This window comes from Peromyscus californicus, unplaced genomic scaffold (assembly GCF_007827085.1).
Source record: "Peromyscus californicus insignis strain IS unplaced genomic scaffold, ASM782708v3 Scaffold_5__1_contigs__length_169319896, whole genome shotgun sequence".
Taxonomy (NCBI): domain Eukaryota; kingdom Metazoa; phylum Chordata; class Mammalia; order Rodentia; family Cricetidae; genus Peromyscus; species Peromyscus californicus.
The window spans coordinates 39,340,151-39,355,000 of NW_026294573.1; the positions used below are offsets into that span (position 1 = coordinate 39,340,151).

At 38.4% G+C, this 14,850-nt stretch overlaps 1 protein-coding gene across 1 annotated transcript; it reads right to left on the reverse strand.

Moving 5' to 3' along the window:
• Positions 1 to 271: 271 nt before the first annotated feature.
• Positions 272 to 14,443, reverse strand: LOC128096966 (selection and upkeep of intraepithelial T-cells protein 2-like). The gene is made up of 6 exons (XM_052717183.1): positions 14,422 to 14,443; positions 11,491 to 11,838; positions 9,120 to 9,401; positions 7,033 to 7,140; positions 1,691 to 1,798; positions 272 to 441 (listed from the first exon to the last, which is right to left on the reverse strand). Exons 1-6 carry the CDS (start codon positions 14,441 to 14,443, stop codon positions 272 to 274), a joined length of 1,038 nt encoding a protein of 345 aa, XP_052573143.1.
• Between the last annotated feature and the right edge of the window lie 407 nt (positions 14,444 to 14,850).

Consider the following 14,850-nt stretch of genomic DNA (forward strand, 5'->3'; position numbering starts at 1 on the left):
CTCAGTCAACAGAGGCTTTCCAGGATGTGTGGATAAGATAACTGCCTTCCCAACAGTACCTGGGAGGGTTATCTTAATTGTGTAGTAAGAGCTGGGGCAGGCATTGCTGTGTAAGGCACCAATAATCATACCGGTGAAAGCTCCAATAGACCCAAGAAGGAGGCTATAATCTACCAGCCTTTATACAACACACGGTTCTTCATTTGCATTTTCTTATAGTTACTGAGACAAAAGAACTGGACAGGTCACCTTCTAGACATCTGAGTATCAGTCACATGAACCAGATCTTCTGAGTTGCCACCATTCCATCATATTTACCTTGCAATCTGAAGTAAATAAATGAAACAAGCATGATGATGAACACTACCATTACATAGAGGATCACACTAATATCTTCCAACCATAAAGTGTCCAATTCAAAATGTGGATCTGAAACTGGGACTGGGAAAAGAGGAAAAAGTCAGTACAGTTGCAGCCAACAGAGCAAGGCTAGACTGCACATGAAAGGTAGCTTTACTTTTCAGGTTCCTGTTGCTCCTTGCCTCCTACATGTACAAGAACAATCCAGAAGAAATTTGGCCTACTCGATTTTAGAAATGAGTATGCTTTTTGTCAATATTGTAAGAGGTTATGAGGAAACAGGTATGTAGCAGATTTTCTTGGACTGCTAGCCCCCAAATCATGAGCTAGGGATGTCATATTTATGAATACTCAATCTTAGTTTACGCTTGTCCCAGTACCTCTTATAACTATTTTCAGCTCCTCTTAGCCTTAACACCCACCCATGCCAAGCCTTTCTTTTACCCTCTGGCTTTAGAAAAGTTCACATTTAATACAATGTATCATAATCATATCCACTCCCCTCCACTCTCTCACTCTAACATCCTCTGAGCTCTCCAACACATCTCCCTCCAAACTTCATGTCCTCTTTTTATTTTTTGGCAAACCAATGAGTTCAATGGGTGTTGCCCATATGCAAGTTGTGGGGTCATACACTGAGGCATAGGCAACCTACAAATGGCCACACTTCCAAAGAAAACTGACTCACCCTTCCGAGCATCCATTAACTGCTAATAGCTTCTCAGCTAGAGTTGGAGCATCAGAAGCTCCTGTTACTTCAATACAGGATTTTTTAACATGTTTGATCTTGACTCAAAAGTTTAAGACAATTGAGCTAGTGAGATGGCTCATCAGTTAAAAGCACTGACTGCTTATTCAGAGGACCTGGGTTAAAATCCCAGCACCCACCCGCTGGCTACTAACCATTTGGGGAATATAACACCATCTTCTGGCTTCCACAGGCACTAGACATGAAGGCAAAATACCCATACACATAAATAAAATTTAAATTGATAAGAAGTTTAAGATACTTAATTATTATTTCCTTTGTGCCAAAAGTATAAAGCAATCAGAACAATTTACTGGGAAATGCTGAATTTGTGCAAAAAAATTAACCGTTATGAATTTGGAAGAAATTGTTTCTTATGGAGCAAAATAATCAGCTGCATCTACTATTAAGCTTAAAAAATTCAGGGCTCTGTAATCTAGACATTGTGGCATGTGTTCTTATGGCCTATTGACTATGTACTGCAGTTGAGTCAACAATCACTCTTCTGTTGCTGAATGTCTTACTGGGCAGTTGGGAAGGTGGGAGAAGACAGGATGTCCCCAGCATCTGGCTTTTACATACCTCTTGGTTTTAGATGCAAAATGAGAATGACTCCTATAATTGCAATCATTGAAATCACGAAAACAATTACACCCTTTTTCCAAGGACTATTTATCACAGAGCAGCTACCTAAAGAAAAAAAAATGTTATTATTACTAGATATTTGTGCGGAGGCACTTTACATTGGAAAAAATACATCCAGAAAGCAAGAGCTATTATGTGTGTGTGTGTGTGTGTGTGTGTGTGTGTGTGTGTATTATTTTAAAGTTGTATTTTAAAATTTTTACTTTTAATTTTTAAAATTATAATATAATTACATCATTCCCCCCTTTTGTTTCTAAAGGGACTACTTCCAGGGTGATTTGGAAATCAATAGAGAGGGTAATATCAGGGTACACATGTAAGGGCTTTTAAAAAAAATCTTTCTTCTTGTGTTCGTACAAGAAGAAAGATTTAGGATTAGAATATACTAGGACAGGAGTAAAGGGGATAGCTGTTTTTTAAGGTGGGACAGGTTTGGGATTGAGACTAAGTAGGCCCAGGGGAAAGTTTACTTCATCTCACTTGTCATAAGCAGGCATTAATTAAGAACAAGAGACAGAGGTATATATTTCTTATTATCATTTTTTTTCTGGGTTTGAAAGAGGCTAAAAGGAGGACAGGTCTGAAGACTTCTTAACTGCCTGAGAGACCTTAATTTCCATAATGTGAGAATTTACTAGTAGGGGTAGTTTCCATTCTTCTGCTAGAGAGTTATAGTCACTGTGGTGGTTTGAATGAGGATGGCCCCCATAGGCTCATCTATAGTTGTCCTCAGTTGTTGGAATTTTCAGGAAGGATTAAGAGGTATGATCTGGTTAGAGGAGGTGTTTCACTGGGTGAAGACTTTGAGGTTTCAAAAGATTTCCTCCATTCCCCCCAACATCTTATTTGCAAATAAAGATGTAAAAATCTTGGATCATGTCAATAAAAATAAAACTTCTGAGACAATTGATCTCTACAGGGTATCTAGCAGAGAGAAAGTTTTGAATTTGTGCCTTTCCGATGAATTGGCCCTCTCTATGCCCCACAAAACAGGTTGGATATGGCAGCTATTTTATTCAGATAGCAGTGTTCAGAAGGGCAGCCAGAAATGTAACAGAGGATAATCAGATACTTCAGAGAAATACAGAAACATTCATAGCCAAATCCTTACGTGATGGACATACTGCATCCGTTGGAGGAGATCTAGAGGGAATGGTTGTACTTCTGAGATTTAGAGCTATGGCAAAAAATGGATATGAGTTTGAGAACTCTGACTTTTATTGGTGCATGTTCATCATAATTAGTGATGAATTTCTTTAAAATATTTTCATTAAGATATATCATAACCATTGGAAATATTATCCCCCCAAATCTTTTCTCTCCCCTCAATCTATTACCCCTCACCCCCCAAATAATCTTACTTTTACACTCGCCTCACACATATTTAAAAAATTTCTTGTGTCTATGTAAACTATAATCCCCAAAGGAAGAAAATTGTGTTACCTGTATTTCTGAGTTATATTAGTTAAAAATATCAGTTTTCTGGTGCATTCACTTTATGCCCTACCAATGACAATTCTATTCTTTATACTTGAATAAAACTTCACTATGCATGCATACTACATTCTCACATATTTTTATCTACTCCTTTGTTCACATACATCAATACTGATCTCATACTTGGCTATTGTGAGAAGTGCTATAATAAATCATGCTGTATAATTATCTCAGTTGTATGGTGACTTGGAGTCTTTGAGAGTATACACCCAGTACAGGTAATAGGGGCATATCAGAGTTCTGTTTTGAGGTCTCCAAGGTATCTTGCTGTATACATTGTCATGGGGAGAAGCGAACAAATAATAATCCCAAATAAGACATCTACAACAGAACAAAGAAAGTATTTTACCAAGTCCAGTTTGGTGGACCAGTGAGTTTCCTGGGATTACTTGCAGGACCATGGCTGACCTAAGGGTAACTGTATAACTAAAGGATCATTCCCAGTATGAATGGTGAGTCATGAAAATTGCTTCCCTGGAGCTCTATGCTCAACTTACAGGCAATTTCCACTGAAAAGATTTTCTCCCTAGAAGTTGTTTACTGATTTTGTAAGCAATATTGAGGTTGTGAATCATGATATGTGTAAGTTGTGTGAGCTTTCTGATCCCTTTAAGTTTCCTTAGCTTCCTAAGTGTATGAGTCTTCCTTCAGTCTCTAGGAAGAATTTTTTCTAGTTAAAGGAAAAAGCTACATAACACTCTACCCCTTCCTCCAGCTTTTATATTCTTTTAATTCACTCTTATGGCATTTTCTGATCTTTGGAGAGAGTTGTGTAAATGTCTATTATTATTTCTTTATGGCTGAGATTTGAGTCATGTTATAGCAAAAGCCACTGATTCCCAGGAGCTTGGCCAGTTACAAGTCTCCACAGAGACTGCAAAAGAAAAATTTCCATCTACATTCTAATGGCAGAAGTACTCTATGGGTAGAAACACTTGCATTTAGATTGCAACTTGGAGGGTATTCCATGACTGTTTATGAAAACAATAGTATTCTACATAGCATTGTTTGGTGCTATGAAAGCCAACAGTCAGGGAAGGAGCTTCCAGCTCCGTCCTCTCCTGATATTTATGTTATGTAATGAAAAGGTGCAGCGTCTTTAGCAACAGGTGCTATCATTTAGTTTTGTCACAACCAACAGCAGTCGAATTAGCCCTTGTGGTTTGTGAAGATTTAGGACTTCATTGGCTTCAGTGGCTTTCTAAAGACTTAGTACTCCTATGACAATGAGAATTTCATCTACTATCCTTTTGGCTCCTATCAGTGTCTTTTTTGTTGTTTTTTTACTTACACATGGGGACTTGCAAAAATCTCCTTGACTCTCATTTTCACAAATGCTATTCCCAATTTTTAAGATACTTATGAGTTAGCCTTACCCAGTGAAATCTCTTTTACAGAGGGTAGACAAGGTCTTTAAAGGCTCACTACTGTTCACTTCAAGCAAGAGTCAATTGGTTCTAGAGAGGTAAAAGAACACTAACAGAGAAACATGAGCTGGGATGAATACTGCATAAAAAGACCCCATCATTTGTATCAATTATGTCATTATATAAAGCAATGCTGGTACAAAGTGCATGTAGAGGAGGGACTACCCATCTAACCCACTACAATCCAATCATATTCCATAATGCATCTGGCCTCCACTTCTTGGGATGCTGCTATTGCACAGGTCCTGTGGATCTTTCTACACTTGATGGTCCCCAGCCTGTACTATTTGTCCTGCTCATCATAGTTCAGGGTTAAGGAGGAACAGGATAATAGCCTTCAGTGCCTACAGCTGCAGCTGGCTCCCTGGTTCTGACCAGCTCTGAACCAGTACCACAGCCCTGTTTTTCATAAGCTATATCTGGATATTGAAAAATTATAGATTAAAATCTTCACTTGTGGTTTACTTATTTCATTGGAGAAACATGCATCACATATTCTGGCAGAGGATAATTGCCTATATCTATGACAAGATCAATAGTATGCTTAGACTATTTTATAATTTACGCCTTCAATGAATTGTTTCTTAGGGTTAAAGCCTTCCAGAAGCTCACTGGTATATATCATTTGATAATTTGATGAAAATTTCCCCTAGCATTCTAGTTATCACATTTTCCTTTGATTGAACCTAACAGACCCTTTTGTCTACAACTTCCCCTGTTTATCATATATTCATTGCATTAGCCCTTTAACAACCCAATTTAATTATCAATTTAAATTCAGATCTGTCAAAGCCTTTTCTGCCTCACAGAGATCACATCCCACCATGGGGCTCAGCAAAGATTTTTTAAGTTCCATACCAGGAGCTGAGTTAACTTTTTCTTTGAATTTTCTACAAACAGATTCTAACCAGCCTGATTAGAAAACTGGGCACTGATACCACCTCCTGTATACAAAGTTTCCTTGGTAATGCCTAACCTTCTTCTATTGTCTTCAAATCCCTGACTTGAGACAGTTAAGTGTTCCCAATGTCTTCCGTGAGTCAGTTCATCCAGACTGATGTCCTTGTATTGCTTCAGGTTATGCAGGATGGATAGTTACTTTACTGTTTCTCTAGTTCTGTGATACCTACGTTGGTCCCATTTGCTGTCATATCCCACAGCTTCACAATCTAGGTTCAGAGAAATTCATTTTTTTGTTTTAAAATCTTCCCAATTTTAAGACATTCAGATTTCAGTCAACCATAATTTCATTGACTTTCTCTCCTGATATTGAAAATCGTACTTGATGGGTATATTCTATCATCATTATCTCAAATTCTTTCTCCTCATCACTTGATTTCTTACAGTGGCTTCTAAGTTTTTTTGTTCTAAGGGAGGGCTCCTTAGCAAAGATCTAACCCATTCCCTCCTTCTACCTGTAACATTGACATTGCACATTGGCATCTTCTCATCCTCCCTTTTTTCTTTTTTCTTGTCAAATCTGAGACTGTGTGGAGAATAGTGACATCCTTATGTCTTTCAATATATTCATCCCTCACTCATGTGACAAAATTCTTTCTGGGCAGACAGATGAGCCTCAGTGTCATGTTGTATCACCCACAGCAAAGGGACGTGACTCCTGACAGAGCTTCCTTATGAAAGAAGTATGAGTTGCTTTCAGAGATTGCAATATATAGTCCACCAGGCATCTGGGGTGCATCTCCATACTCACATGAAAAATACCCCATTCATCAATGAGGCATTTTACCTGATGCCATGTAAAGGAAGATGCCAACACTAAGAACATCCTTCCTAAAGGATGTTCTACTCTCAGATATCTGAACATTGGTTTGCATGATTTATAATAATCACTGTGAGCATGCAACTGTCATTACAGAAAAGAGGCTAATCATCCTGTATCATATGGAAAAAGTATTGATATTGATACTGACCTAAATAGATGCCTTACCCTCAGATTGATCAGCCTCAAATTGCCCACTATTCATGCTGGGCAACCATTCAATGATTCAAAGATAGATAGCTATACTACTGAATGGCTCGCTTCAGCATGGGTAATAACATATCTAAGTTACATCTTTACAGCTCCCTAGTCAGCTTGGATGTCAGTCACCACAGGTAAAAGGGGTTTCAACTTGATTAAAGTAAAGACAGAACCAGCTTTTGTAAACAGCATTGTGAGAAACTCCACCAGCAATAGCAGAGAATGTGTGACTGAAAAGTGGGTAAGGTCCTATATAACATGTGACCCAAGAGTTATGGACTTCCTGGGTAGACTGGCTTGGGAAGCAATTATTGGATAGCTTTAGCTATGTCCCCTTCTTCCACTTTTGTTACACACCACTCAAACCTACTTACCACACATGAGATGTTGCTGAACACAGGAAGTCAAGAGGAAGGGTACCAGCACAAATGCTATTATACTCAGAATCCACATCCAAATACTTCTCCATGAAAACAGTTCACCTGTAACGTGAGTGACAAATCTTATCACTAAGAAAAATTGGCTTGTACATACCTAGTTAAGAATAGTGATTCATCTCAAGCTTGTTACAATTTAAGAGTCTACTACCTTGGAATATTAGGTCTAGGCAAGTATAGAGAGCAGTTATGATGGGTTGGGTAATGAGCAGACCATGACCAGAGTCAAAATAAGTTGGACATGATTTAGAGTGAGGCTGATGAAAATGTATGTGGAGGCCACTTTTCTCATTTCTTCCCATCCATTCTACCCCATAAGCTTCCTAGGTGAAAAGGAAGAGGCAGAGCTAAATCTTCCCCAATGCTCAGATGCAGGCTTCCAAGGAGAATTATAAAGTGATTTCAACTCAGTGCTGCAGTACTCATGTCTGAAGTACCATGAGATGAGTGCACTGAGTAGAGCAGGGCTTCCATCTGACTGGCCTGTGGCCATTAGTGTGGGCATTTTCTTGATTGATGATTGATGTCGTAGGACCCAGGCCCCTGAAAGTGCATGGTGTTTCTGGGTTTAATAGGAAAGAAGAGAAAGTCATTGTGAACAAGTCAGTGAACAGTGTTCCTCTGTGATCTTTACTTCAGTTCCTGCCTCCAAGTTCCTACTTTGAGCTCCTGATCTGTCTTCCCTCGATGATGAACTAAGATGCAGAAGTGTAATCCAAATGGACTCTTCCCTCACCCCAACTTGCTTATGAACATGATGTTTTTATCACAGTGACAGAAAAGCTAACTGCAATAGTTAAGACTTTAGAGTGAGAAAATAATACATCAAAGAAAGTAAGAGAGACAGCCCAAGTAATGAGTAAGGCCAAAGGAAAGTAAGGCCTTGAGAACCAAGTCAAGGAAGAAGTGAATGATAACTATGAGGTAGATCATTGAATCTACTCTGAGAAAAAAGATAAAGAAATAATAGGATAAGCCGGGAGGTGGTGGTGCATGCCTTTAATCCCAGCACTCGGGAGGCAGAGCCAGGCGGATCTCTGTGAGTTCGAGGCCAGCCTGGGCTACCAAGTGAGTTCCAGGAGAGGCGCAAAGCTACACAGAGAAACCCTGTCTCGAAAAACCAAAAAAAAAAAAAAAAAAAAGAAATAATAGGATAAATGGGTAGATCATTGAATCTACTCTAAAAAGAAAAAGGGGAAGATATAAAAATGACAAAAGGTAGATTATTGAATCTAACATGAAAAGAAAAAAGAGAATATGGATATGATAAGATAAAAAAGGGACATTATTGAATCTACTTTTAAAAAGGAACTACTTGTTTTACATAGGATAAGTAATGAAAATTTTTTGTCAAATGTTACTGGACTGGACATTGTTTATATATATATATATATATATATAATGGAGTTTTTTGTCTGAATCTGTCAAATGTTAATGGACTAGACATTTTTAATGTAATTCTTGACTGTAACCTTCTTTTATTATTTTAGACAAAAAAGGGGAAATGTGTTTGATATATTGTACACCCCAATAAACTTATCTGGGGTCAGAGAACAGAACAGCCGCTGGATATAGAGGCCAGAAAATGGTGGCACACATGTCTTTAATCCTAGCATTGCAGAGGCAGAGATCCACCTGGATCTCTGTAAGTTCAAGGCCACACTGGAAACAGCCAGGCATGGTAACAAGAGCTTTTAATCCCAGGAAGTGATGGCAGAAAGCAGAAAGGTATATAAGGCATGAAAACCAGGAACTAGGCTGATTAAGCTTTTAGGCTTTTGAGCAACAGTTCAGCTGTGATCCATTCGGGTGAGGACTCAGAGGTTTCCAGTCTGAGGAAACAGGATCAGCTGAGGAATTGGTGAGGTGAGGAAGCTGTGGCTTGTTCTCCTTCTCTGATCTTCCAGCATTCACCCCAATACCTGGCATCAGGTTTGTTTTTATTAATAGGACGTTTTAAAATTCATGTCATGCATAAGTATGTGTGACAATGGCTCTTACTGAAGAACAAACACACATTTTACCTGATAGGACAATACATATGCTCTCTTCTTGGTGAGTTAGATGGTTTTGAAGATAGCAAGTGACATTCCTGTGGGAATTGGCTTCAATAAAAAGGGCCATTGTCATGTTGAACAATTTGTTTCCATCCCGTGAATGGGATTTTGATGTTGCTGGAATGACCTCTCCTTTGCTGTCTCTCCATTCCATACGAGGCTGTGGGAACCAACCTCCTGAACGACACTCCAACATCACACCTTTGATATTAGGGGAATGCATAAGAATCTGTATGTCTGAGCTTGTGACTGGTTGACAACAAAAGAGGAAAACAATATTGTTAGGTATAAATGGAAGAGGAAATGACAGAAAAATAAAAGCTCTTTTCAGTTTTAATCTCAGTTTCAAAAGATACATTAATAATCGAAACTCTATAGGTTCTGTTTGCTATAAGAATCTTATGAACATGACAAGAGCCATATGGAAAGGCTATAGTTCACAGTCAGCAACCTGTTCAAACTAAGTCATCTGACAAAAGGCCTGTTTTATTTGTTTATTCATTTATTTTAAACATATTTTTAGTTTATTTACCAAGTCTAAGAAATTAGCCTACATCTTTGGATTATTGTGAACAGAAATCAAGATGTTGACCCTCATAGAATTTAGAATTTATAATTTGGCCAGGTGGTGGTGGCACACACCTTTATTCCCAGCACTTGGAGTCAGAGGCAAGCAGATCTCTGTGAGTTTGAGGCCAGACTGATCTACAGAGTGAGTTCCAGGATAGGCTCCAAGACCTAGTCACTAGTTACTTTTGAACCACTGTAAATAGATTATAAAAATGAATTTCATTATAAGCATAACTGTGGAACTCTACTTGAATCTTTGTGTATTTCTAGAGTAGGTAATTTTATAATTTGTGAACATGTGCTAGTAAAGCTATTTGAAGAAAAGAATATACTGTGTGGGACAAGGTAGCTTCCATTGCCACTAAAACCAATGAAGGTATGATGGGAGTGGGAAAGATGGAGGAGCAAAGTATCTGTATGTTTATTTGTTTGGTCTTGTTTGGCTTTTCTTGTTATTAGTTTTTTTCAATTTATATTTCAGTTGTTTTTATTGTTTTTGTTTTCTAATTTTCCTTTGTCAGGGGGAAACTACAAGGGTGAAGGGCTGATACAGAGTGACTGGGAGGTGAGTAGGATTGGGGTGAATGATGTGAAATTCCCAAAGAATCAATAAAATTTATATTCAAAATGTATTTAATATAAATCAGGTAATACATTAATAGTGTGAAAATTTAGAGGAAATAAATATGTCTGAAATTTAATAAATTTAGAGGAAATGAATATGTCTGAAAAATTTCAGCATATTTTCTGAGACATAAAACTTGCCTAATGTATAGTTAAAAAGAAAATGAATAGAGATTTAAAACACTGTACCAAAGCTGCTCTGTCCAGTAAAATGTTTCTGGAATAACAGTAACATTACATATCTGTGCTAACACAGTTGCTGTTTGCCCCATAAGACTACTAAAAATAGCAATGAGTAGCTTTTTGTCCCATTAGACCATGAAACGTTACAATGAACTACAATTGAGTAATTCTGCTCTACACTACAGAGGTGAGTTTCGTATGACATCCAATGAATATTAATCATCTGAGTCTAGAGTCCTACATGCATGTGCACACATTTGTGGATTTATTCAGTTCATTTAAATCCTTAACCTTCCCTCCTTCTATTTTTTTCATCCAGAATAATTCAGAGTAAGGAAAGTAGCATAAATGCTATATAGCTGCCACTATTTCATATATTGTATTATATATGAGGATAGTGATGATTGTAGTTAAAATCTTTTGAAAAAGATTTAGGAAAATTAATCAAGTACTAGGTAGTCAGTAAATTGATCTGGAATGAAATGGAAGTAAATATTATTAGTAAAAAGAATATTTTTCTTTCTTTTATTAAAAAATTTCATAGAATATTTTTGATCATGTTTTCCCCTGCAACTCCTCCCATAGCCTTCCTACCTCCTTATCCTCCCAACTTTTTAGTAAGAAACATATTTTAAAAATTCAGTTCATTTAGAAAATTACTAAAGTGTTGTTAGAGATATTTGAAAGGATGATAAAACAACCTAAAAGGAATTTGATTATATGTTAGAAATCTAACAATGTATGTCGGAATAATAAGAAAGTGTTTACTGATAGAACTACTTTCTGCACTGTAGTATTTTCATTTGATCTTCCATGACATCCAATTCAAAACTAATAGTATAGAATTCATCTTGCTAATAAAACCATGCAAAAAGAGTCAAACACTGATAATTTTCTAACCACTCAACCCTCATAGACTTTGAATCATGGGCACACAGCAGTCTCAGGAATCCATGCCTACCTGTGACCTTGACCTCTGTGATGTGCTCTTCATAGAATTCACCATCTTTGAAGATGCAGTGGTATGGCCCATCATCATCAACTGTCACATTAAAGATCCTGAGGGTCACTTTTCCTTCTCCAATAGCATCTTTCAGGAGTTCTGTCCTCTCCACATACTTGGAGATAGTTTCTCCATGCAGGTCTTTACCATCCCTGTACAGGTACACGGGCTGGGTATAGCGGTTCCTGAACCAGCGAATCTCCATGTGCTGTGCATGTTGTGGTGGAGACAACTGACAACTGAGTTCAAGAGTTCCACCCAATGGAGTCAAGACTGGCCTAGTCAATCCAGTCACTGTGAATTTTTCTGTGAAGGAGAAATCAAAAGACAAGAGTGTAAATGAGTAAATATATTCACACCTTTTATTAAAGTCATTCTCTCTGTTTTTCCCTCTTCTATCTTCTGCCCCCTCAAGCATATACACATACTTGACTTAAGATCACTTTGTTTATCCTGAAGGTATTTTAATTACTAATTACTTAATTGATACAGAAGCAGAAAGTGTTACTGCAAATGGTTAGAGAAGATTTTAAGGAACTATTGGAGATGCCGAGTACTTCAAGACAGGCTGGATTCAAAATAAATCAAGGCAATGTGCAAGTCTGGGTCAGGTAAAATTGCAATATGAGTAGGCCATGTCATGTAGTAGAAATTTTGCTGAACTGAGGCTCCAGGGACTATAGGGAATAAACAGCCTGTGTGTCTTATAAAGCATGCACAAGGTTTGTAGATGAAAGTGTGGCAGGCTCAACATCCCTAATCATCAGGGAAATGCAAATCAAAATGACTCTGAGATATCACCTTATACCTGTCAGAATGGCTAAGATCAAAAACACTGAAGACAGCTTATGCTGGAGAGGATGTGGAGCTAGGGGAACTCTCCTCCACTGCTGGTGGGAATGCAAGCTTGTACAACCACTTTGGAAATTAATATGACTCTTTCTTAGGAAATTGGGAATCAATCTCCCCCAAGATCCAGCTATACCACTCTTGGGCATATACCCAAGGAATGCTCAATCATACCACAAGGGCACTTGCTCAGCTATGTTCATATCAGCATTGTTTGTAATAACCAGAACCTGGAAACAACCTCGATGCCCTTCAACTGAAGAATGGATAAATAAAATGTGGTACATATACACAATGGAATACTACTCAGCAGAGAAAAACAATGACATCATGAGGTTTGCAGGCAAATGGATGAATCTAGAAAAAATCATCCTGAGTGAGGTAACCCAGACTCAGAAAGACAAACATGGTATGTACTCACTCATAGGAGGATACAAGATGTAAAGCAGGGATGACTGGACTGCTACTCACAACTCCGGGGAGGCTACCTAGAGAGCAGGACCCCGGGAAAGACACTGGGATCACCCAATGACAGAGAAATGGATGAGATCTACATGAGCAAACTGGACGTGAGTGGGGGTAATGAAGGGCAAGGGTCGAGGGAAAGAGAGCTTGGGGAAGCAGGAGATCCCAGCTGGATCAACAACATAGGGGGAGAACAAGGAATAAGAGACCATGGTAAATAAAGACCACATGAGAATAGGAAGAAGCAGGTGCTAGAGAGGCCCACAGAAATCCACAATGATACCTCCACAATAGACTACTGGCAATGGTTGAGAGACAGCCTGAAATGACCTGCTCTGGTGATAGGATGGCCAAACACCCTAATTATCGTGCTAGAAACCTCATCCAATGACTGAGGGAACTGGATGCAGAGATCCACAGCCAGGCCCTAGGTTGAGCTCTGGGAGTCCAATTGGTGAGAAAGAGGAGGGTTTGTATGAATGAGAATTGTTGAGACCAATGTTGGAAAAAGCACAGGGACAAATAGCCAAATGAATGGAAACACATGAACTATGAACCAATGGCTGAGGAGCCCCCAACTGGATCAGGCCCTCTGGATAAGTGAGACAGTTGATTAGCTTGATCTCTTTGGGAGGCATCCAGGCAGTGGGACCAGGACCTGTCCTCAGTGCATGTGCTGGCTGTTTGGAACCTGGGGCTTATACAGGGACACTTGGTTCAGCCTGGGAGGAGGGGACTGGACCTGCCTGGACTGAATCTACTAAGTTGAACTCAATCCTCGGGGAGTCTTTGCCATGGAGGAGATGGGAATAGGGGGTGGGCTTGGGGGGAGGTGGGGATGGGGCAGGAGGGAGGAGAACAAGGGAATCCATGGCTGATATGTAAAATTAAAATAAATTATAAAATAAAATTAAAAAAAAGAAAGTGTGGCAGGCACTGCTGCCCCTTTGTGTTAAATCCTCTGCCTTTTATATGATCCAAATGAAAGAGATGCCACCTCCCTTTGTCTGGTGTGTTCAATAACAGGCCTGCATTTTATGATATAGTATTGCTATGTCCTTGTGCCCTGGGGTTCCTGCTCGACCCTGATAACTTAATAGGTGTTATTTTCTTTACTTGTATAATTAAGCTATTTGTAATTTTGTTCCTTGTGATTCATACTGAGTTGGTAATGATAGTTTATTTGCACAAATGTACACAGTTATTCTGACTCTCCACGTGCACTCAAAATTTAACTAACTGCTGCATGGTTAAATGGAGTCACTCAGGGCAAATACTCAGCTTGAAAGCTGTTGTTTGACATGATGTAGAGTAAGGTAGAGCTGGGCATAGCCTTGACACTCTATAGTAAATAAAGATGAAAATTAGCTCAATATTGTGACATTAGAATATTGTGAATCAAAACAAGCCATCAATCAATTATTAGAATAACTGAAATCCAAAACATTGACAACATTAAATGATCAAAAGATGAAGACAATATGACTGTTAATTTTTTTTGTCAGCAATATAGAATGATTCAAACACTATGGAAGACAGTTTGGCACTCTTTAACAGTGCTAGATGTGGGCTTACCATAATTTCTTTCCATAGTCATGGTTACATATGTACTTCAAATGAGTTATAAAGTACTTATTTATTGAAATTTACACACAAATGCAAATAACTTCTTTATTCCCAGTTGCTAAAAATTCGAAGCCATCAAAATACCCTTTAAGAGGTGAATGAAGAATCCAACTCCGGTTCACTCATTCAATGAAATATTATGAATTAGTAAAAGAACTTCTGCAACAGTGACACAAATGTTAGTGCAGTGACCAATCAATTTTGATTGGATTTAAGACTTACTCCATGATACAGAAACCATACCTGACACTCCTAAAGTGGCCAGAACCTGATATCAGGAAAGTCATGTCCCTAGGGAGAAACCTAGTATTACTGTTCTGTGAAAGGAATATAGTCATGAAATGACTCCTAATGACATACTGCTATACCCGTAGATCA